This window comes from Triplophysa rosa, linkage group LG13 (genome assembly GCF_024868665.1).
Source record: "Triplophysa rosa linkage group LG13, Trosa_1v2, whole genome shotgun sequence".
NCBI classification, from domain to species: Eukaryota; Metazoa; Chordata; class Actinopteri; order Cypriniformes; family Nemacheilidae; genus Triplophysa; species Triplophysa rosa.
Genome location: NC_079902.1, coordinates 18,385,464 through 18,408,877, shown reverse-complemented (window position 1 = coordinate 18,408,877; position 23,414 = coordinate 18,385,464). Strand labels below are relative to the sequence as shown.

Sequence of the window (23,414 nt, the reverse complement as noted above, 5' to 3'; positions counted from 1 at the left end):
ATTCTGTACTCTCACATCTCTATTTGAACTGATACCTAATCATTATTTATACATAATTCACACTTTAAATCTCAGTGTTGTTCCAAAGAGGTTAAGACATGGAGTCATGGGAGAATATTTCCACTGCTTTTGCATTTTGGACTGGGAATCTGTGTGAGAAAGAAAGAGAGAGAGAGTGGGTTGTGTTTTGGAATGGAGCAATTGTCTCCAGAGAGATAATTACTGACAAAGAAGGGCAGGGCGAGAGATGTTCTTTTCTCTTTTTTACCACATTCTTTTTGGAACCCTGACTGAGTGTCTCGCGCCAAATGAAAATCTCGCATGCCTCTCGCAGTCAGTCAATATTGAAGTCAAATAAGTAAAACCGCATTTGTGGTGTTTGATAAGTTCAGTGTAGCGCAGAGATTTGACACCCTTTGTCATTTTTGCACGCTTACGTATTTGTTGCTGCGACTTTACAAGTTCTCACAGCATTTTTTATAAATAACAATGTATTTGCATTGGTGGAAACAGAGTTTATGAGAGGTGGGATCATTCAGTTTTGGAAAGTCACAGTGTGACCTGAATAAGTAGGTGTGATATTTTCTTTCTGTAATTCTGAACCACTAATAATGCTGCTGTTTCTGCGTCAAAAAATACTCACCTGTTTCTAATGGGACCTCACCTGGGGAAACACAGCCACCCACTGTGAGCGCCTCTGTACTTAATATTTCTTCTCTTGAGATTTATAGCACAGAATCTGTGTGTCCAGATTTATAAAAGTAAAAGTGAGGAAGCTTTCTTTCTTTCTTTCTTTCTTTCTTTCTTTCTTTCTTTCTTTCTTTCTTTCTTTCTTTCTTTCTTTCTTTCTTTCTTTCTTTTATTCCATTTTCTTTCTTTAAGTGTGTGTGACTGCATTTAATTAAATAAAATTCAACATTTTTCTTTCCATCATTTCAATTCTAATCCAATTGAACACCTTGTGGGGCGTGGCCAGTTTAATTCTGATTCCACCTCACATATTAATGCGAGCAAATTCTTAAATTCATCTGCGGTTCGGATGGGTCCATAGTTTGTCCTGTCCTTTTTCTTCAATTTTCTTTCTTTTTTCTTTTTTAATGCTGTTTCAGAAAAATCCTCAAATAACTTGTCTGTGCCCTTCATGAGTCTGACCTCTCGGTCGTGTTTGGCATACCAAATTATTACTCATTCTGTCTTTCTTTCATTTACCTACTTTATGCCTGTCGCTCTGCATAACCTCCCTGTCCACTAGCTCCGAGTCCCCTCGCTTACTGCCGTCTGCTGCGCCACTTGAAACTAAACTCCTCTCTTGTCTTTTTGGCTGCGAGTGTTGGCATCCGTCCTGGAGCCTACACGCAGCATGAATTAATGTGCCTAATTAACACGACGTTAATTATTTGTAAATTGTGTGTTTGGGTACACATTACTTGAGAGGCATATGTTGCGCGGCGTGTTAGCCGAAACAAGTGACTGCTTAATCCAATCTCTGGAGTACTTGCTTCTGTAGATGGGCCAATCAGTCTGTAGTCCCATCAGAAGGCGCAAAAGAGGCGCACATGCTAAGACAAAAAGACAAATGAAAGCATTTGCCGTATTGTCACAAATTGTATTTTCAAGAGAGAAATTTAAAAAGAGTTGAATTTGAAAAGCTTCTTCTACAGGTTTAATTTAAAATTGCAAATGTTTTTGAAATTTGTTTGCATTTTTTGTCTGACACGAATAGAAAAGTTTTACAAGTTTTTAGTAATTTTTTTAGTAATTGTATTAAATTACATTAAAACTACTTAACAGTTATTGATTCTTTGTGGAGGTCTACTGGAAGTTAAAGCTGCCATAACACATGCAGTTTCTGCCAATCTCATATTAATCTTGAGTACCTATGGAGTAGTATACTATTCGAGGGTCAGACACAAATCCAAATTTAAATCTAGATTAAAGACACATCTTTTCAGCCAAGCTTTCACTTAATGCTTAATATGCTAAATGAACCACCGGGAGACTGCATTTATTAGATATTATTTAATAGAAAGATCTTATAAGTTCTTGTTGTTTACATTATGCATGTATGCACCGATTGCCAACAAAACACAGACATTTGACTTAGTTTCACTTACCGCATACGGTTCATGTCCGTCTTTTAGCGCTGGGACCGCTCCATCTATCAGTCTCAAATTATCTGAAAATCCAGCGTTATATCCACCGTTTATATAACATCCATCACTGAAATGCCGTGAACAAACAGACACACCTAAAATTCACTATCGCAAGAGTAATGAGCTGCAGCTGCAGGCCCACAGCGCAGCCAATCTTGAGGCAGCGCAGCCAATCTTGATGGTAAGCGGGTCTCGCTCGTCGGTTGGCACCTGGGCAGGCTATTTCCTTCGCCTTTCCATGCTTTTCCGGGAGAATTGCCCAATAAAAGGAATAGGATCCCTGTTACGAAACTTTCCTAAGCAAGTTGGAGTGCTGGGGGAGTATATCAAGCACAGAAATACTACGTCAAATGTTCAACTCTTTTTTTGACAAGTTGACCATGTTAAGCATGAGAAGCCTGCATGTTTAACATTGTAAATAAGTCAGAATGCATGAAACACCGTTGCATGCCCCCTTTAAGTTTGGGCCACATAACGTAAGTTTATGTTGTTGGCGCTGAAACGTCTATATAAAGCATTACGTTACGTTTTTAGAATAAATGTCAATGAATGTTAAAATTGGGATTAACATTAAGAGAAAAGAAAATGGTACATTTGTTGGGTTAAGAATATTTTAGCAATTATAGCAAATTATTTTCAAAGTAGAAATTGCTCTTTTAAAAAAAAAGTTGTTAAAGTAGAATATATTGGCCCGGTTTCACAGACAGGGTTTATCTTTAGCCCGGACTAACCCTTAGTGAAATTAGGATATTTAAACTACTTTTATAAAAATGCCCTAGTAAAAAAGCATTACTGGTGTGCATCTTGAGACAAAACAATGGCGCTGACATACTTTAAGTTGTTTTAAGGTGAGTTATTTTCACTTAAGACTCCTCAAACATTAATTTTAGTCTGGGATTAACCTTAAACCTTGTCTGTGAAACCGGTCAATAATGTCTCGAGTTTAAGTGTAATACACAATAGTGCCCGACCCGTACAACTATATAGAGATTAAACAGACCATGAAAAGGGGCCTGAGGGAAGTTTTTATATTTTTTATTACTGGCTATTACTTGCACAAGGCAACAAAAGTTACAGGTAAATATGTCCCTCAATGCCCGAAATAAATGTGCAACATTTATCTGGAGATTCATCCGTAGGTGCTGGAGTTTAGTCCTACTTGCAGAACTATTTTCCCATATTTGTTAGTGGACATCAGTCCTGGAATCATGGTGTGTTATAATTTCTCAGCAGTAAGAAACGATTGAATAAAAAAGCACAGCATGACTTCACGGTGGCAGATTTCTGCAGATCTGTAGTTTCACCATAGAATGTTAAAATGGTTCAGGGTTGTGCCAACCAAGCAACTGCCCTTGAGATGAATGCAAAAGCTAATGGACAGATTTCTCCAGATATTTTAGACCTCCTTGATATGGACATAATGATCTCCATATTGTGTTACTTCTACCCAATTACTTTCTACATGTATGCAGTCATCACATGTGTGTGTTTTTGTGTGTGTCTGTGATTTTATGCTTTGTGGTTAGGCACAGGAGCCGATGTGCCACAGTGCTCCAGGACTTTAGTGAGCAGTCAGGTGTGGCCTCAGTAACAACATCTCCCTTCAACGAGACACCTCTCACTGTCACCCTGCCTGTCAGCATTTCATTTTGTATCTTTCTCTTTTTCTTTCTCGTGTACCTCCCCATAGCATTTTATCGCCCGCACGTCTGCGCCGTTCTTTCATTCACGGGCATTTCATATTTATTTTCGCCGTCCCTCTGTACCCCACCGCTCTCTCATTAACAGTCGCCTCTCGTAGGCTCACTCTGTGTCTTAACCACTAGGGAGATCTTCATTTATACGCTCAAGATAGCCCCCCCTCCCCATTTATCTCACTCCCTCTCCCTGCCAAGTATTTACGTGTTGATTTAGTCATGCCAGACTTAGCCAATTTAAGAAACGGGTGGCGTTCGCAGCGTTTCATTTTCTCCTTCTGCGCATGCAGTTTTAAACCAGTGGCGTTTGTCTTAAGGGAAGCTTGGTAAATGAAGTTCTCTTTCTCTCTCTCTCAGTCTTTCTTCAGCTCACCCCCATCCGGCGCCCCCCGCTCCGCTCCCTCAGGGCCACTGGCACAAACATAATTTCTCTCAAAGGAGAGTTTGACTGTAAAATGGATTATTTCTGCCTGAAATCAGACGCTAAGCTGGATAAGGCCGCTCGTCCGTTCAGTTTCAATATTAAAATGATAAGTTAACGCTGCAAAGCCACTCGCGAAAGCACAAGTTGTCTCTGCGGGTGTGTCTGACGTACTTTTCCGGGCAAAGATGTCCAACTGAATGTACGTTGTGATGTTTTATACTCTAAGGTGTTTATTGGGTGGTTCTGGTGTATTTTAACATTTCTGTGATGTTTCCCAAATAATGAAAGTTTGTTGTACTGCATCAAGATGTTCGTCAAGGTCATTTCATAATCTAAGCAGAGAAAAAAATGCATGTCTACACCAGGCCACATACCCAGACAGGGCTGTTTTATATTGTTAAACAAAAAAAAAACAATGTTGCATAATTATCTCCAGCTGCAGGGAAAAAATATCTCTGCAGGTTACTGTAAACGGTGTAAACACATTAGCATACCTTGTATCAGTTAGGCTAATCTTTATTTTTGTTGTCAAACAATTGTCACAGTCTCACAGTGGGTGCATGGACAAACCACTTTTTTGTTTAACTTGTTAGTAAATATATATATTTTAGTTGTAGTTTTCTGCAATAGTAAAGTAAGAATCTTTTACTGCTTCATGACAACATCACAGAACTTGTGACTGACGTCAGGGGTCACTTGTGTATTTTAGGTGGGCAATTTCTGCTATACCTTTCCAGATAGCACAGGTATGTCTGTTAAAGATCTAGAGATCTGGCAAACGTCTGCTGTGTAAAAACATCTGATAAACATCTTAGAAAAAGTAGTTTTACATATATTCTAAATCGTAAACATCTTACACATATCTTCTAAATGTCTATATGACGTCTGACAGGAAGCGTCCCATAGACGTACTGCAGATGAGCAAATACTCAAAAATACATCTTGCATGTGTAAATGCAGACATCAAATAGACGTCTTTGAGATGTATGTGTGCCATCAGGGTTTATCAGATAGCATAGGTACGTCTGTAAGATGTCTGCTAAAGATCTGAAGATCTGGAAAACGTCTTAAAACATTTGATAAACATCTTAGAAAAGGCAGTTTTACACACTTTCTAAATCATAAACATCTTCTAAATGTCTGTATGACATTTGTCAGGAAACTTCTCAGAGACGTATTGCAGATGAGCAAACGCTCCTAAATGCAGAATCAAATAGACGTCTTCGAGATGTATTTGTGCTGTCAGGGTTAATTTGTGAGTTTAAACAAATACCATTTTTAGATAGTAAGCAATGAAATGAGAAAGGATTGATAATAAGTATAGGTTCATGCCAAACCTTTAAATCCGGTTTACACTATGACATTAATTTAGATTTGCTGTTTTTCGTTAAAATAGCAAATGGTGCTGCATTATAACAATGCATCTAATAAAACATCTGCATTGTCCAAAACTGTTTTGACTCCCATACTGCATAGAAATTAAAGTGTAGCCTTATAACTGCCCAAATATAATGTCACCCGTGAGGTCGCATATGGGGTTTTAGACACTGGTACTATGTAGTGACTTTCAGTGAGAAATATACAGCAACCATTGAGAGTTGCAAATTTCAGTAAGTGTGGGAGCCGACATCTTATTAATGCCACACTCGCTAATGTAGTGTGACAAACAGAGAGAAATTAAGAGGTGTTGTGAAATTTTGTTCCATTAAGGAATGCATTAAAGAAAATCATTAAGCAATGAATGTAAATGAAATCTCTCATTTCTCTGCGCAGCGATCGGACGGACCCTCATCCCCCGTTACTTCAGCACGGTATTCGAGGGAGGCGTGTCGGACCTCTACTATATCCTGAAACATTCCAAAGAGTCTTTTCACAACTCCTGCATCACCGTGGACTGCGACCAGTGCACCATGGTCACGCAGCACGGCAAGCCCATGTTCACCAAGGTAATGGGATGGACAGAGAGAGAGAGAGAGAGATGAAGTGTGTGTTTGTGTGTTACAATGCTGTGTGACAATTACGGCTAATCAGAAGATACATCATTATGAATCATTGAGATTTTAGGGTAAAATTTCAACACCCTCAAAACTGACCTTGAAACCTTGGGGGAGAGAGAGAGAGAGATTGAAATATTAAGAACAAAATCTACTAACAAATAAATGAGGTGCAAGTTCAGACATGAAGAAATCAGATTCTCTGTTTGTTAGCAAAACATGAGACATCTCCTCCTTGCACTTTTCCCTCATTATATTTTGGTAACTTCAGAGTGGAATGAGACGCTTTATCTGTTTCCTTCAGTTCTTACATTCAGTGTGATAAAGCCTGTTAACTGCCTAATAGAACAAACAAACATGACAGGTGCAATAATTTACTACTTTAATCGCAGTCATTATTCATTGTGTGTTTACTGAGAGAGGTCATTAGAAGTCCTCGTGAAATATTTCAGGCCACATTGGACTCTGTTGTGAAAGCTTTTTTTGAATCTGTTACGCAGTGCTCAATCTGTATTATCTTGTACTTTAGTTTTTCATTAGTTTTATTGTCACAATGCAGTGCAAAATGCAATGCAACGTCTTGCTCTTTGTGAGGTGTGTTTCATAACAATACTGTACGTTTTGTTAATACAAGTATTATAATCTGTAGAAATGTACTAAAGCAAGGACACAAAAGCGATTAATGACAAATAATTGTAAATATTAAAGTTGTTCCATCATTTACTCAACATCATGACTTTCTTCAGTGAAACACAAAAGATATTTTGACAAATGTCTCAGTGGTTCTGTGTTCATACAATGGAAGTCAATGAGGTCAAGTGTTGTTTTGTTATCAACTTTCTTCAAAAAATGTATTTAGTGTTCTGTAGAAGAAAGAAATTCATACAGGTTTGGAATGACGTGAGGATGAGTAAAGGACAACGGATTTTTCATTTTTGGTTGAAATGTGTGTCAGGCTTATTTATGTTTCATAATTTTTTATTTAATTACTTCCTGTATGTTCTTTTTGCATGGTATCAATTTAGTATTGGTATCGAAATACTTTTCTTAGGTATTGTATTGAAGTCAAAAATTTGGTATCGTGACAACACTAATGTGTGGATGTAATCTCAACTGAAAACTGCAGAGAGCGCGAGACATACCGAGTGGCCTGCCCCCTTTTAAAGATAAAAATTTAAAATAACCAATACCGTTTCGTTTACGGCACAGTCAGCCTGGCAAAACAGCGGTGTAAAAGTCTATTGAAAAGAATAGGAAGATCAGTGTTAACCAGTGATGTGTCATTTGAAGCTTGTTATTTACATTGGTGAGTGACACTGGCGTTTGTCTTCTCCTTTACTCATCAAGGCTGCGATGTCCGATCTCTTCCATAGAGCCTTAACATGCAACATTCTGTGTAGACATGAAACAAGTTCGATACGTTTTGTTTTCTCAGCAGATTTGCGCTTATGATCGACGAATATTATCAGATCTGTGCTATCGTGTCTCTGAACCGGAGGATACTCACGTGACACTAAAGCGAAATTAAGACTTTAATGTTACTGTTTACACTGTCTGGATCAACCCCTATCTCCCATCTAGTGCATTATGAGTCATTCACCATGAAGGACGTAATAAATGTGCGAAAAAGTTGCTTATATGAGGCGCCGCTTCCGCAGTTCTCAGTGAAGGGGACGGGACTCTTTGGATTGTAAAGCGGATTTGATTGGACGAGAACTTTTACGAGAGGTTTAAGTGTAGCGTGATGTCATGGAATTTCTAGATTTTTTTGAGCGCATGTGCCAGACTGTCAGTTTTGAACCATTATATCTTCTAAATGGGAATTTAGTCAGTAGGTAGGAGCTTATCAGTTCATTTAACTAATTTTTAATAAAAGGAAAAAAAACTTTCATATTGATTTCACTGGGGCTTTAAGCATTACTGAACAGTTTGATGTAAATCAGATTAACAGAGTTTAAAGTATAATTTATATTAAGAGGGTCTTTACCCTTTCATTTATCCCATTATTTATTTAAGTATATGGCTTTATTCTTCTTTATTCCATTTGAACCACTTAAACCAGTAACCATGTCACATTATGAACAGATTTTATGTTTCCACCTTGTCCATCAAACACTTGATTGCACACTGATATAGACTAATCCACTCTAATCCATAAAAGCCTATGTACTTATCATTAGAGAGAAATGGACCTATTACTCTTTTAGCAACAAATCTCAGATCTTCCTTATACTTATCCTTACTGCTTTCTGTATTCAAAGCCATAGTCAGTTTGCATTTTAACCTACTGTATGTTGCATGTGTATCCACTGTTGGAATTTATTTTTTACTGAAGAAATGTAATAAATGTAGTGTGACGTAAAGAGGATTTTAAAAAGTTTAGGGTCTAAAAGTTCACAGGACCCAAAGTGCCAATAGTTGGAGAAACTGTCATCTTAAAAGACACAGAGGCAGAGTTGTGAAACGCTGAGAGCGATGCTTTCATTTTCACTTTGCTGTGTCCTCAGAATGTTACGGTAATGTGAGATACACCCGAACGAGGGGGAAAAAGACAAAGCCACAATGAGAAAGAGATGAAGAGAGCATGAGACAAACAAAAACAGAAATTCAGAGAGCAGAAACCTACAGAAGACGAAGTAGTGGAGAGACGGTGTGAGCGCGTCAAGTGGGGGTGGTCATGTGACCACGTTGCGCTTTCCCGCCAGCCTCTTTTCTTGTTGATCCTCCAGAGACCATCTGTGCTGAGGGCATTGATTAGAGTGGCTCTGGCGGATTACATCTTCGCCGTTGCCATGCCAACTAATCAGCTGACGCTCCCCCCTCTCCCACCCTTCCTCCTCATCCTCCAGTTGCCCCAGCAACAGAACATGGGGGCTACGAGAAGCGCAGCTTTAAATTCAGCAAAATGGCAAAATGTTTTTCTCACCCTGTATTTTTTTTTTTTTTTGATAATTGGTTACGGTTTATGACCTCTGTGTTATTCAGCATTTCATTGTTTTGTGTTTGTAAGCTCATCTCAAGAATTTCCATTTGGCTGCTCTTTGGTTCAGGAAAACAACATCAACACCTTTCATTAAGACAAGCAAACTCGGACATGATATGTGAATTTAATGTACATACCGTATATAAATGCCCTGCTATATTAGGATGATGCATTCTGTGACCACTTTGTTTTACTAAACTTAAATCACAAAAAACAGAATGCCGTGAAGAGTGAGATCAGGGTCTTTGACCGTGTTTGAGGAGATTGATTTTGATGTCTGTGCATTCTCAGGTGTGTACAGAGGGGCGGTTGATTGTGGAGTTCGCCTTTGACGATCTGATGAGGATTAAGACGTGGCACTTCAACATCAGACAGTATCGAGAACTTATCCCACGAAGCATTCTCGCCATGCACGTGAGTTTGATATCATTACTCTGTCCTAAAGCACTTCTATAGCAATACTGGAAACAAGGATGGGTGGTACAGTATGATGCTACATTCACATTTATGCATTTGTCAGATGCTTTTATCTAAGTGCATTTAATGAATAGATTTGATCAGTATATGTGTTCCCTGGGAATCGAACCCACAACTTTTGTGCTGCTATTAGTTACACCGTCCACCCCTAGTTTGAGGTCCGATGAGTTTATAGGACGTTCCAACATAATCTGATGGGATTCGTAACTAGTTTACGAAGTGGCAAATTTGTATGAATTCGTACAATCTTATTTGTATGTTTTAGTACGATTTGCTTTCGCATCCGTGATGGTTTGGTTTAGGGGTGGGATTATGGGAGGGGCTTCTGTAATGCTTTTTTCAAATAACCATGTGTTTTTGGATGATTCACAGTGTACGAATTCGTACAAATTAGCCACCTCATAAAAGAGTTACGAATTGAGACCAGGTTTGATGTTCGTGACCACAGACTAAACCTGAATTGACAACCGAATAATTTCCCACAAGGCATTGATGCCGTTGCACCTCACTTGCAGAACGTGTCATGCTCATGTACAGTATTTCAGGTTGCACTGATGCAGTCTGTGCCTTCAGCCTTTTATATGTATTTTCTTTAAACATGAAGAAATTCAGAGCGTTTTTACAAACTAAATTATTTGGGGACATCAAAGAAAACCTCCTTTGAATAAAATCGAGACAATTATGAGGTCAAACGAGAGTATATCTACAGGGTTTAACACTGACAGTATGCTGCAATAATGAAATGAAGACAGCAACTTTGCATTTTAAAACTGAAGGATTTTTGAGCCCAATGTGTTGAGCTTAAAATCACATTTTTAAGACTCTCAGCGCAGTAGACTTCAGGGTAGTTTTTCGAAAGTTTGTTCACAGCAACTCTGTGTTCATGTGAAATTCACATGCTCTTAAATTGGGCCCTTTGGGTATAGACCGTATTCTGCAGAAGATGGAGAGAGAGAAGGGGTGGGGGGCGGAACAAGGGAGAAAGAGCTTTGAAAGATTTTTGACAGGGCAAACAGGCATGTAGAAAAGTTGCTGCTGTGGGTTTGATCGCCTCGTTCTCGTCCACGAGGGTAAAGCTGCGCAGAATTCAAGTAAAACTCATCTGATCAGGATTAATGAGAATTTGAGGTTACCGGAGAAACCACATTTTAACTGTGTTGTACTTGAATATTTTTCATTTCCTGATCAGTCAAAAGGCAGAAGCTTCATGATCGTACAGTATTTGCTTAGTGCTCGTGACATTTGATGCCATTTAGTTTGATGAATCTAGTTGATGGTTTAACCAAAATAGCCAAACCTAAACAAAGGTGGTCAGTTTGTCTTTTAGCTTGGCCAAGCTGGCTTGCTGGTTTTAGAGTGGTTTTAGCATTTGTCAGCTGTGGAGAGGCTGTGATGAGACTGACAGACCAGTCTCATCCACCACGAATTTTCATTTCAAATTTAGTCAGTCAATATTATCAACAGTTGGTGCACACTCCAGATTTACTGCATAAAACTTAAATCAGAAATGTATTTGAAAGTAGTCACTGTCATTCAGAGTAATCGCTTCTGGAAACTGTCCAAGTATACAAAAAGGGGAAACCATAGCCCCCCAACCCATTCTCAATATTCAGATTAGCAGTTAACAGACGTGATTGTTAACTTATTGCTGTGTGTTTATTTGGGGTCCCTTTTATTTGTCCATTTGCAGGCACAAGACCCTCAAGTCCTGGAACAGCTTTCAAAGAACATCACCCGTATGGGTTTGACCAACTTCACGCTTAACTACCTCAGGGTAAGTAGGACATAAATAGAAAGTGTGTTGAACAGTTGAAATATAGTGTGTCCACAGTTCTCCTTAAAGAAACACTGTGGTAATATTATGGTACACTGTTAGTCTATAGTCTAAAGAGCTATGGTTCTTTTGGATACCATGTATACCATAGTCCTGAATGATTACTCTATAAAACGTATATACCATGTTTTATTTTGACTAATTATGTGTTATGGGTGTAAGGTTTGGCATAGGGGAAAACCTAAAACCACATGCATTCTGGATTCAACAGCCTACAGTCCCCATGAGGAAAATCGTTTAATAATGTCTGAATGAAAACCCTGGTTTCTGTGAGGTTTAAAATTAGGGGTGGGATTAGAAAATATCATTAGCTCTGCATAAAAAACAATTAGAGTCAATGGAAAGTCCCTGCCATGAAAACAAATGTGTGTGTATAATTGTGTATCCTTAACTGAACGCCGCTGCAGAGAATGTATTAGCCGGCTTTGTTTATTCTAATAGTTTCAGCGTGAGTGACAGCTCCGTTTTTGCAAATGGGAGAACAAGAGAGAAAAAGAAAATGAATTGGATAGAGAAAATTAGCATAACATTGATGAGCATTCCCGAATGAGGCGCAGCGTTGTGGGTCTCCGTATCGCGCCCGGGCTCAGCCAACACTGTTGGGGGAAACGGGGGAAAAAAGGCCCTTTCAAGGTTTTCAAAACAGACGTTTTTCTCCGCTGTGTGCGTTTTTTTCTCCGTTGCTATTCAACACAATAAACGCACAGCCTGGCTTATGAGCGCAGAGTTAAAACGCAGCAGCGCAGTCTAAGCTGAGCTGTGAATTAAATTTGGATTAGGCGCAGCTCTTGTTACAGCCGGTCTGTGTGCCCTCAGCCAAATCCGCAGGCATTTTTAACACTGTTCGACAGGACTGGACAGGACAGGAGAAGTGTACACTGCATACTTCACTGCCCATGATCAGCCTTCCTTGAGAAGAGAGACCTTTTGGATAAGGAAGTTAAAAAGATTCATGGTGTTATATCGGCTGCTTTTCTAACTGTATGGCACACGTGTCATTTGTCATGTATTGCCATGGCATTTTCCCTTGTTTAAAAAAAAATTCTCATTGGTCTCTGAGGAAATAATTCATAATTTTTTGACCGACGTTCGCAGACTGTAAATCCTGTAAACAAGATCATTTTCCTCCCGTTGGGGTGATTTCTCACGATACTCATTTTTGCCTGCTGTAAAAAAAAAACATTTTAAAGTGACTCATTAGCGTTGACTGAAAAGCCACCGTTTGTCTCATCGGGTTTATCTAAAGATCCACACATGGATGTTTCCTGTGCTCGGACGCAATAAGGCCGCTGTCTGGCGAGATGGGTGAGGAAGCTTTAGGTTTCCTAACATTCAGGCTAGAAATAGCGCTGCTTTGTGGGCCGTGATCCAGAGATTGTTTCTCTGGACCTATGGAAGTGAGAGGACACAACAGTGTTTGGATACAATTCTGTCAGTGGGAAATGATCTGTGTTTGTTTTTCCGTGCGAATATCAGGATTCATTTGTTTTAATACTTTTCATTGGTTAAAGTGATAGTTCACCCGAAAATGAAAATTCTGTCATCATTTACTCACCCTCTTGTCATTTCAAACCTGTATGACTTTCTTTCTTTCATAGAGCACAAAAGAAGATATTTTGAAGAATGTTGTTAACTGGCCCCCATTCACTTGCATTGCTTTTGTGTCCATACAATAGTAGTGAATGGGGTCCTATGCTGTTCGGTTACCAACATTCTTCAAGATATCTTCTTTTGTGCTCTGCAGAAGAAAGAAAGTCATAAAGGTTTGAAATGACAATAGGGTAAGTAATTTTCATTTTTGGGGGAACTGTCACTTATTTGCAAAACCTATAGACAAACATAAAGGGGATAAAGAAAAATATTTACAGTGACTATATTGACTTACATTTGTCTGCTTGATAGTAACTAGTGCTCTGTTTCGTTCAGTCTTGAACTTGCTTGTTCAGATGCATGTGTGTGTTTTTTTAGTTGTGTGTCATCCTGGAACCAATGCAAGAGTTAATGTCTCGACACAAGACGTACAACCTCAGCCCAAGAGACTGTTTGAAGACATGTTTGTTCCAGAAGTGGCAAAGAATGGTGGCCCCTCCAGGTAACCTCAAGTTTACCTTACTATGTGATGTTTTGTTCAAATATTTATGGATGTGTGCATTGAACCTGATTGATGGACCTGAAGGAAAATAGTTCTTATTAAGGCTGTAAAACAATTAATCCCGATTAATCGCATCCAGAATAAAAGTTTATGTCGGTGTACTGTGCATATTAATTTTGTATTTATAAACACAATAACATACACATACAGTACATGTATATATTTTTAAGAAATGTCTAGTAATCTACTAATAATTGAAATTATAAATAAACGTTTATTCATTTTTATATTTTTATAAATTATGTGCATGTATGTTATTGTGTTTATAATATATATATATATATATATATATATATATTAAATTTAGATAGCAAAGAGACATGCTGTTTTAGTTCTAGTTTAAAACAATGGATATACTGTTTAAATTAAACAACATTTAAAAACTTTCAACTAGAACAGTCTGTTTAACAAAAGAAATGGGGTTAGATCAGAAAAGCTCTAGCATTTTTATTGTGTTTTCTATGTAATGAAATTCATACATATTAAAGAATGGCTTAAGTGTTCAAATCCTCTTTTAGGCCACTATCTATAAAAAAGAAACCCGATGTTCTTTGTCAAATTTAAAAAAATCAACATCCTCTTTTTGACACATTCTCTACAATCTCTTAACTGCACCGAATTTACTGTAGCAGTTGACATAATTTTGAGGTTAGATCAAAGGATATCTTCAGTGTTTGATGTCATGTTAGACCTTTTCATGTCTCATGGGAGGTCAATTCAAAATCAATAACAATGTCTTCGCATATATGGTATGATTTAAACAATGACACAGTATACTGAAAACATCCTCCATCCTCTCCCAGTGCGTGAAACCCTGTACGACCCCATGTCCACTTGTTAGTCGTCAGCACTGGCCTTTTCACAATCCGTATCGAAGTGGATCTTTTGCAATTGTCGTTTCCTTATTAGCTTCTCTTCCCTTTTTCCTCCCATTCTTTTGAAAACTGGAGAGCATTTGTGTTCAGAACAGGAAGGAAAGTAGGTTTTGCTTTTAAACTCCGATAACTTTTTCTCCTTTATGTGTATGTGTGGACATGCAGGCGTCTTAGTACGTCATTGTTACACTTGCTCTCATAAACATGCAAAAATAAGACTTTCTACAGATGGCCAAAACACTGCACACGTCCCATAGAGTTTATTTTTAAAGTATATGACTTTAAGTGGAATGTCTCTCCCTGGATGTTGTTGGTAAGAACAGAAAATGTTTTTCAGGTTTAAGCATTGCATGTGATGTTTTTTAATTTACAGTAATGATAGTAACAATGTATGAATATTTTGATAGTTACACTGATATTAAGTAGTTTAATACAATGATATATATATATATATATATATATACCCTATTTAATATCTTTACAGAACAGTCAGCTAGATGATTTTCTTCTAAATTGAACATGTCCGCATACATACAATTTATAAATCTCATCCTAAATAAAAATATGTGCTTATATAAAAACTGCTTTTTTCACCGTTTTAATAGTGTTCTGGTCTTAGACATTCTACATCTCTTTATCATAAATACTGAATTCTCTAAAAAATAAAACTTTGTATATGATTTCAGCTGGACATCCACAGAACTTCAAAACGGAAATCTTCCCCTCAAATCACAAAAAAGGTACTCTTCTCATCTTCTGAATCCTTCTTCATAACAAAACCGCCTTGTGTGTCTAAAGGAAAGCATATACGTCTTTCTAACTTATGAAACTTATGATTTAATGATAAAATATGCATTAGAAAACAAGTGTTGAAGTATTAACAGCATTTATTGATATGAGCCTGTATGCATGGCTGACTGCTGATACCGCAGTGTGCACTGTTGAGCGTTTATGCAAATGAAAGCAGGGCCTATTTCTTACTACTGCATGTCTCGGGAGATGTTTGAATGCTGTTTTATTCAACCTCTTAAAATAAAGCATGGTTTATTTGTTTGTCTTGTCAGTGTGGCTGCTAATATGTTTGCGCATGTGTTCAAAACAAAAGTCGGTCGTCCTCTGCGTGCATCGTCTGTATGTGCTGTTTCACATTGTGGCATGTGTGCCTTTGTTTGTGAGCGTGGATGTGTGTGCTTACAACTTTTATTAATACCTACGTTGTGTGTGTTTGGTGGAGAACAGAGCCCACTCGACAGACCACAACCAAGAGAAGAAAAAGAAAGAACTCGGCCAGCAGTGCGTCTAACAGTAGCCTAGGCAACAGTGCTGGTGGCAAGAAACGCAGCCCTGCCAACAACTTCAGTCTGACCAGCCAGGTACCTGTAAGCATCAAATCTTCTTCTTTACACACACACATGCATCCATAGTCTTTAAAGTCCCAGTGAAATAAAAAATTACAATACCTATTTTTCTCATGAAATATTGCAGCGTTTATTGTAAATAGTTTATCAATGTGGGTCGGTGTCTTTTTAAAATTCGTGTGGCCTCATAAACTTCAGTTAAAATCTGAAAATGCACTGCCGTCTTGTAATGACTATCCATCTTTAATGACGTATGTTTGACGGCTTGGGCAGAGCATCCGTTAACTCCTCCCCTTCAACTGTCAGTCTGCATTTCAAAATGCAACGGCTGTTTTATACATCCAATCAAATCGCAGAGAAAGGCGAAAGCCACGCCCACTATTTTGATGTCAAAATACGAAAGTAAAAACGATCGCAACTTCCGGTTCACGGGGACTTTAAATCTACAACGTTTAGACAATCTTGTTCAAACTGCCATCATAAGGAAATGATTATGCTGTCAGAACATATATGTGACCCTGGACCACAAAACCAGTCTTAAGTAACATGGGTATATTTACAGCATTAGCCAACAATATTGTATGGGTCAAAATTATCCATTTTTGTTTTATGCCAGAAATCATTAGGATATAAAAACTTTCTTTTTGTGAGTGGATGCAGCAAAATCCAGATTTTCAAATAGTTGTATCTCAGCCAAATATTGTCCTATCCTAACAGACCATACATTAATAGAAAGCTTATTTATTCACCCTAATGATGTCTAAATCTCAATAAATAAAAAAAGACCCTCATGACTGGGGTCTCATTTTACATGCTGCTGTTATTTCTGGTTTATAGTGTAGCACTATTTTCATATTTTTAGAAGATGCTAAAGAAGTAGTTTACCCCCCCAAAAAACAATTCTGACATTATTTACTCAACCTTACATTATGGCGGTCAAAACCCGTTGCTGTTATGACATGTTGTATTAATGTCAGTTTTTCCATGCCTGTAAATCACATTCAATTTCAATTCAATGCCAAAATACATACACCCTCAACACCATCGCAGAGACTCCTTAGCACTCATTTTCGATGCCTATATTACTCACTTACAGTGTTTAACCCCAATTCAGAAGCATTTATCCCCGAGTGCCTCTTTATCCCCCGGGCTTCCGCTCTAGGCATCTCTCAGGCTGTGGATGTATTCAGCCCCCAGCTCACACGCTACGGGGTCAAGCACACAGCTCGCGAGCGCTGAAGCTGTTTTTGGGGAGTAGTATTGTGAAGCGGTAAATTTGTTTGCAGATGGATGATGGGATTTGTAGTGCTTGACTTTTCCCCTGGAGTTCAGGGACAATCAGATACATGAATGCCATAGAGGAGATTAGAAATGAGAGACACCGTTGTGTTCCAAAGCAGTCTGCAGTTGAATTCAGAGCTGTTTGTCTACATGCACTGACGGCTACAGTTTATATGTATTATATTTTATGTTTGTATACATTTTTGTAGCCCATCAGTGTTTCTCAACCTTTTTTGTTTTACATATCCCCACTGATACGGCTTAATTCCATTTAATTATGTAAAAAAACATTGTAAAAACTGTTTACAAAGAAGTATGTTCTGCTTGTAAATGGGGCCCAATATTTTTCCTTGATGTGCTTAAAAGAAACAAAAAAGACATGAATAGTGACATAATCTACAAATAAGATAAGTACTAACAATTAATAGTAGTCAAAATGTTTTTATATTTTCACAGTTTTATACTCATTATGATTTAAAATCTAATCTTGCTTAAGTGACAACTGATTGGTCATCACCAATCCAGAGATTAGAATGGCCAATGCATAGCCAATTTATATGCACGTACTGGATGTTTATACCGTATGTAATAATCCTATTTAATTCTAACAAATAAAGTGTGCAGAATGGAGACGAAACATATTTTCACAATATTTACACAATTAAAATTTAAATTTATGGTAATAGCTAACACTTCTTTTAATTGGCTTAACAGGCACAGCTATAAGAAATTCCTCAAAAGAATTTTCTTAAAGTATGTTTTTTGTTTTTGCTGTTGTTGCCATATCATTATTATTCCCACTACACATAAGTGTAGCAGTGTCCCTAGATGTACCTTTAATTACATATATTTTGTTGTGGTCGTATCTAACCAGCCTCCATCACTTGGAGGACACTAGACACACTTACACATGCAGAAATTGTTGGTGTGAGCAACTGGCTCTGTGCCAGCGCTCATTATCATATAGATCCAGTGTGTGTGTGCGTGCATGTGTGTAGTCTTACAAGTATGTGTGTGTGTCACTATTTTAATTTCACTCCACATTGTAAGCAATGTTGCCATGCGTTGTGGAGAGGAACATGCTGGTTACATATGTAGTGTGGCCACTTGGCTTTGTCTGTGCAGTCGTCGCTGCTGCCTGATCGGCCGCCTACGTGAGCCCAATCACAATGAGCCGGTCATGTGACCACTGGGGGGGTGATGGGGGAGACTAGTTTTCAACAATATTACAACAGTGCCCCCTTGTGGTCATGTTTTTGGGCTGTAATTATGATTTGAGACGTTTCATTCTGTAGATTTTTATGAAATGTTGCTTACATTAGTTGCTTAGTATTGCATGTATAGCGCTGCATATTTACATGCATTTATCGCAGATGCTTTTATTATTATGGTCTTGATGTGTTTCACTGGTCTTAAATAAGTGAGCCCTTACTTAACTTACTGTGTCAGCTTAAAGTGTTTTGCTCTTAGAACTCAGATAAATGCTGAGGATCAAGAGCTGATTTTGGTTCAGTCTTTGGGGACGGAAGGTAGCCTGTTTGTTTTGTTTTGGACGGCTGGTTGTGGATTTTGCCACAGGCCTTTCCATGTGATAGCAATTAGAGCTTTCCTTCAGATGGAAACCTGTAGGATGTGTGAGTGTGTGCGTGATCCTGGAACCTGTTTTCTCACCCGGACTCCAGGGCGACAGTTGCCGTTCATAAACAGATGGCAGATTCAAGGCTCGTTGGCAAGCGCTGACCTTTTTTCTCACTTGCTAATGTTTCAGCTAATGACTTAATTAGCTATGCAAATTGACAAATCAGTGTGCGGATATTGTTATTTAGTCAAAAAGCCCACCTTAATGAATGGGAGTAATTAAAAAGCGGAGGGGTGGGGGACTAACAGTGACTCTGGGGTCTCAGCCAGACACATGACACGGGAGTCACTGCTCAAATAAACAGAACGGGCAAAGAGCTGAATAGAGAGATGATTTATGAATAGGTGCAGGTCCGACAGTGTAGGGCTGGAGAACTTTAACAGCAGGTTGCTTGAGGAGGATCCACACAGACCAGCTAGAGAAAGTTTAGCCTTTCACTTTGACCACACGTCTGGAATAGAATGCTTGTAACTGCTGGTCTAGGATCAGTTTTTACTCCCTATATTCAAACCTTGAGTATTAAGGGAAGAGTGGACTTTAGATCATTTGCATTTGCTAGTTGACAAAAAAAATACATTTTTTAACATTAAAGTAGTTTGTAAATTAAACTGAATGTATTACAGTATATTATGGTAGCATTTATGATATAGTTTATCCTAATACATTTGTGACCAAGTGATGAACAGAGGGGCATATTTGTACAATATTTGCTTTTAATTCCCCATCAGGTCAGATTAAACCATTGAAATGGTGTATGGTACAAAATGGACAAAAGTATTTATTGGTCAGAATTAGTTGGCAAAAAGACAAATGACATCATATCAGGGAATATGGGTTTTATACAGAGTATTCAAAAAATATATATTTATATTTGAATATACAAAAAGTGGATAGAAAAACAAAAAGCTCAATAAAATAAAGCATACCTTTTGCAATATAAAAAGCGTATTGAATGAGACATTAAAAATTGCTGCTTTTCATATTTTGAAAAATATAAGCATTTGGCTCCAATTTATGGAAAATATATATTGCATTATATTTTCCAGTGTATTCTTAATATTTTTGCTTTGTAAAGGCAGTTTTGTATGTTCTTAATATGTGTTGATCATTTGTGGTAGTATTTTGTGGCCTTGTCTCAACAAATGTACTATTTTTTGCCAAGCCTTTGACAATAGCCATGACCAAGCCAAATTTTTTCGCAATTTTTTCTCAAAGCTGTTTACAGCTCCAATATAACCTGCATACAAATTTTTCAATGCATCTTAAAATAGCAAAGACATCAATTGTCCAAAATTGGACATCACCTTCTACTGTATGTATATAAGACATTTAAATCAACGTGTGACAAACTTCTGTATTGAAACCAGTCTGCACTTAAATGATTGTGGTGAAAGTAAACTCACCAGACACATCCCTTGTGAATGCTAGGATTATCAGTGGGAAGTGCATATGACTGTGACCTATGATGCCAAGGTTGTTCTACAATAAACAGTGGTATACAGTCAGTAAAAAGGTAGGATCTGTGACATGAAGATCTCTAAGGGATGTAGGAGAGACACACAACATCTGAGATGTCATACAGAAGCTCTTCCCTGTAGTACGGTTGATAGAGAGTGCGACAGATAAATGGTTCCCATGCTGTAGCCTGACAACATGTGGTCACCGATGCGTGTGCTCAATTTAACGGATCTGTTGAACTTGAGAATGCAACTAGAAAGAGAGAGAGAGAGAATAAAGTATAGCCTACTTGTGCTTCTTGAAGGATTAGACCGCTCTTATAACTTTTACATTGTGGTTTAAATATTTGTAGGCTACTGGTGCTTGCTAAGACATTACTCTTACTTTTACAAAGAGTAATACACTGTTATTCATTAACATTCCCATTCATCTCAATGGAAGTGATGTATAGACGGTTTCAAAGTGACAACTTAAACAAACGTTATTGCGCACGCGTGCGTTCATGGGCTGCAGTTAACTTCCGGTACACATTCACAATCAATAGAGTGCCTGTAGATTATTTCTGAAAACAAGCAAAAGAAAGCGAGAAGAACCGTTACTTGGCTAAACTCGTCAATATTTTGAATTTAGACTGCGATACCAAGCTCGACCACTAGATGTACCATACGGTTTCTTTAAATGTGACCAAACTACAGGACCCATTCAACAAATTGTTTATTTAATAAAATGAACGTACAACAATAAAATAATAATACAAATTAATATTAACATAAATTAAATTAAATGTAGATAGTTATATTATTAGACACTAGCACGTCCTATGAAACGGTCTATAGAGCTGGGAGGTATGTGAATATTTTTGAAAATGTAAATATCTAGTTTTTAAACAAAATTATGTAATCCAACCATTTTATTATGTCCATGCCTTTAGACTCTCTCTCTTTCACACAAGCACACATGCTTTGATTTGATATCAGACAGCCCATTTCTTTTAATGTTGTCCAACATGATTAGTATCGACTGATATTTGTCTGGGTCTGGCTGCTCCACAATAATTCCTTCATCTAGTTTCTCTCACAGGTTGTTTTTCTTACTCTGCCAATTTTTTTCACCAATCAAAAACCCAACATTTCTTCATAAGTATTAAACTTGGGTTACATTTGTATATTGTTGTTTTTTAACTTTGTGACTGTATTTGTTTATTAACAGGATGTGATGGTAGTAGGTGAGCCCACTCTGATGGGCGGAGAGTTTGGCGATGAGGATGAGCGCCTGATCACACGGCTAGAAAACACACAATACGACGCCACCAACGGTCTCGACGATGACGACGACTTCACGAGCTCGCCGGCGCTCGGCAACAACAGCCCCTGGAACAGCAAGCCGCCCACAGGGCAGGACAGCAAGCCAGAGAGCACGGCCTCTCAGCCATCTCAGTAAGAGACAACAGAAGCGATGCTCCGTTAATCCACCAGGGCGGCGCTTTCTCTATCTGACCTCACTTTTTACCCCCGATGATGTAAAAACCCATCTCATGGTCAGAAACTGACGATTCTGCTTCATATTCTGGGTGAACTGACCAAATTTTGGCCGCAATATTTGCCCACTGGATTCTTTTGATCATCTAGTTAGGATGAAATGTGACTTGGATGAACCTGACTTTAGTAAGGCTGAATTTCCAGAGAGCTGAATCTGGGACAACTTTAGCCCAGTAATCGATGTTAAAGCTACCGTCTGTCTCGCAGCTCAGCACACATCTGCATAGTGACTCCTGGTGGTAACCACAGCCAATCGCTGAAGAGATGGTCATGCTCATTGTCTTCTCGCTGGAGACCGGAACTGCAAAGGCATCCACTGAGACCAATCTCTGAACATTTGCATTTTTATTGGAAATTCGTTTGGCTATTGTCTTTTTCCTCTGCTTTCAATTAAAAGCGAACCTCCATGAGTTCCTTCAACACAACAGACTGTATTATCAAAGACCTGCGTAAAAGAAAAATTGGTCGTTTCCATTTACATATTGTACTTTTATCCAAGTATTCATGTTTTATTTCAAGACAATCTGTTATTTTATTAATTTGTGGTTAGTGTGTTCTTGTACTGTACCAGAGAGATTAGGAGTTGAAAGGCACATACTGTACGACAAGCATATTTGTCCAAATCTTTTTTTGCCTCTCTCTCTAATGATTTATTTTCATACTGGAATATAATGTTTCTGCATGACATTTTGAAATCGCTAAAATGTTAACCAGGGTTATATGACTTAAGGGAAAAAAGCAGTCCATTTGATGTTATTTACATTTTTAGACCTCGATTTAAGCTGCACCTGTTTTGATTGACCTGTGGTTTGACATGTTTATATTTCCCCCAAAATAATGGATTTCATGCTCAGGAATGAACATCATACTATGAAATGAGAAAATGGATTACATTAAAATCAAACCACTAATATAGCTTTTTTTACTTGTTTAAGTTTAAATAACATGCATTATTTCTAGCTTCATGCTGCATTTAACATGTACATGAAAATGGCCTTTTTAAATATGATTAAGTAAAAAGATGCTAATGTTATGTGGTCGGCCAGTTTCATCACCTGTCTGTTCATTATTTTGAAAATCCCTCTTGTTTTTATATATGGGGAACCTGGTGTATTAATGCTTTGGACTGGCCGTAAATCCCTTTAAAAGTTTCATTGTGCTTTACGGAGAGGATGATTGTAATGATGCTTTTGACAAACAGCCAAATATGTTTTTTAATTGATCAATTTCTTCATGTTTCTGTACTTCATCATTACAAAATATGTTTGCTGAATATTATCTCAGAGTCTTGAGATATTTCCAAAATCAACTAAATGACCTAAATGAAGAGAGACACAATCTCAGCCACCCGCTGTATGAAGCTTGTATTATTGGAACTCTGCGCATTTTGTAATATATTTAGCAGAGGTGTTCATTTGTGTCATATCCAAAGTCTTGTATGTATGCTTTGCCATTTTGTGTGCCAATAAATTGTGCTTACAGAACCGTTGCCTAATTTTTTCCATTGTCCAATGTCATATTCACTATATAGAGATATAGTATCGTGAATTT

At 37.9% G+C, this 23,414-nt stretch overlaps 1 protein-coding gene across 2 annotated transcripts in view; it reads left to right on the top strand.

Moving 5' to 3' along the window:
* ldb2a (LIM domain binding 2a) overlaps positions 1-23,341 on the top strand; it is a 58,293-nt gene extending 34,952 nt beyond the window's left edge. Inside the window, exons 3-9 of one of the 2 annotated variants that reach the window (XM_057350019.1) lie at positions 6,048-6,220; positions 9,543-9,665; positions 11,419-11,502; positions 13,531-13,654; positions 15,276-15,329; positions 15,829-15,962; positions 21,535-23,341. In XM_057350019.1, coding sequence (XP_057206002.1) covers positions 6,048-6,220; positions 9,543-9,665; positions 11,419-11,502; positions 13,531-13,654; positions 15,276-15,329; positions 15,829-15,962; positions 21,535-21,765 — 923 coding nt within the window. In that variant the 3' untranslated portion in view covers positions 21,766-23,341. Of the gene's footprint in view, positions 1-6,047; positions 6,221-9,542; positions 9,666-11,418; positions 11,503-13,530; positions 13,655-15,275; positions 15,330-15,828; positions 15,969-21,534 lie in introns of both variants that reach the window. The other variant, XM_057350018.1, reaches the window with a different exon arrangement.
* Positions 23,342-23,414: the final 73 nt, after the last annotated feature.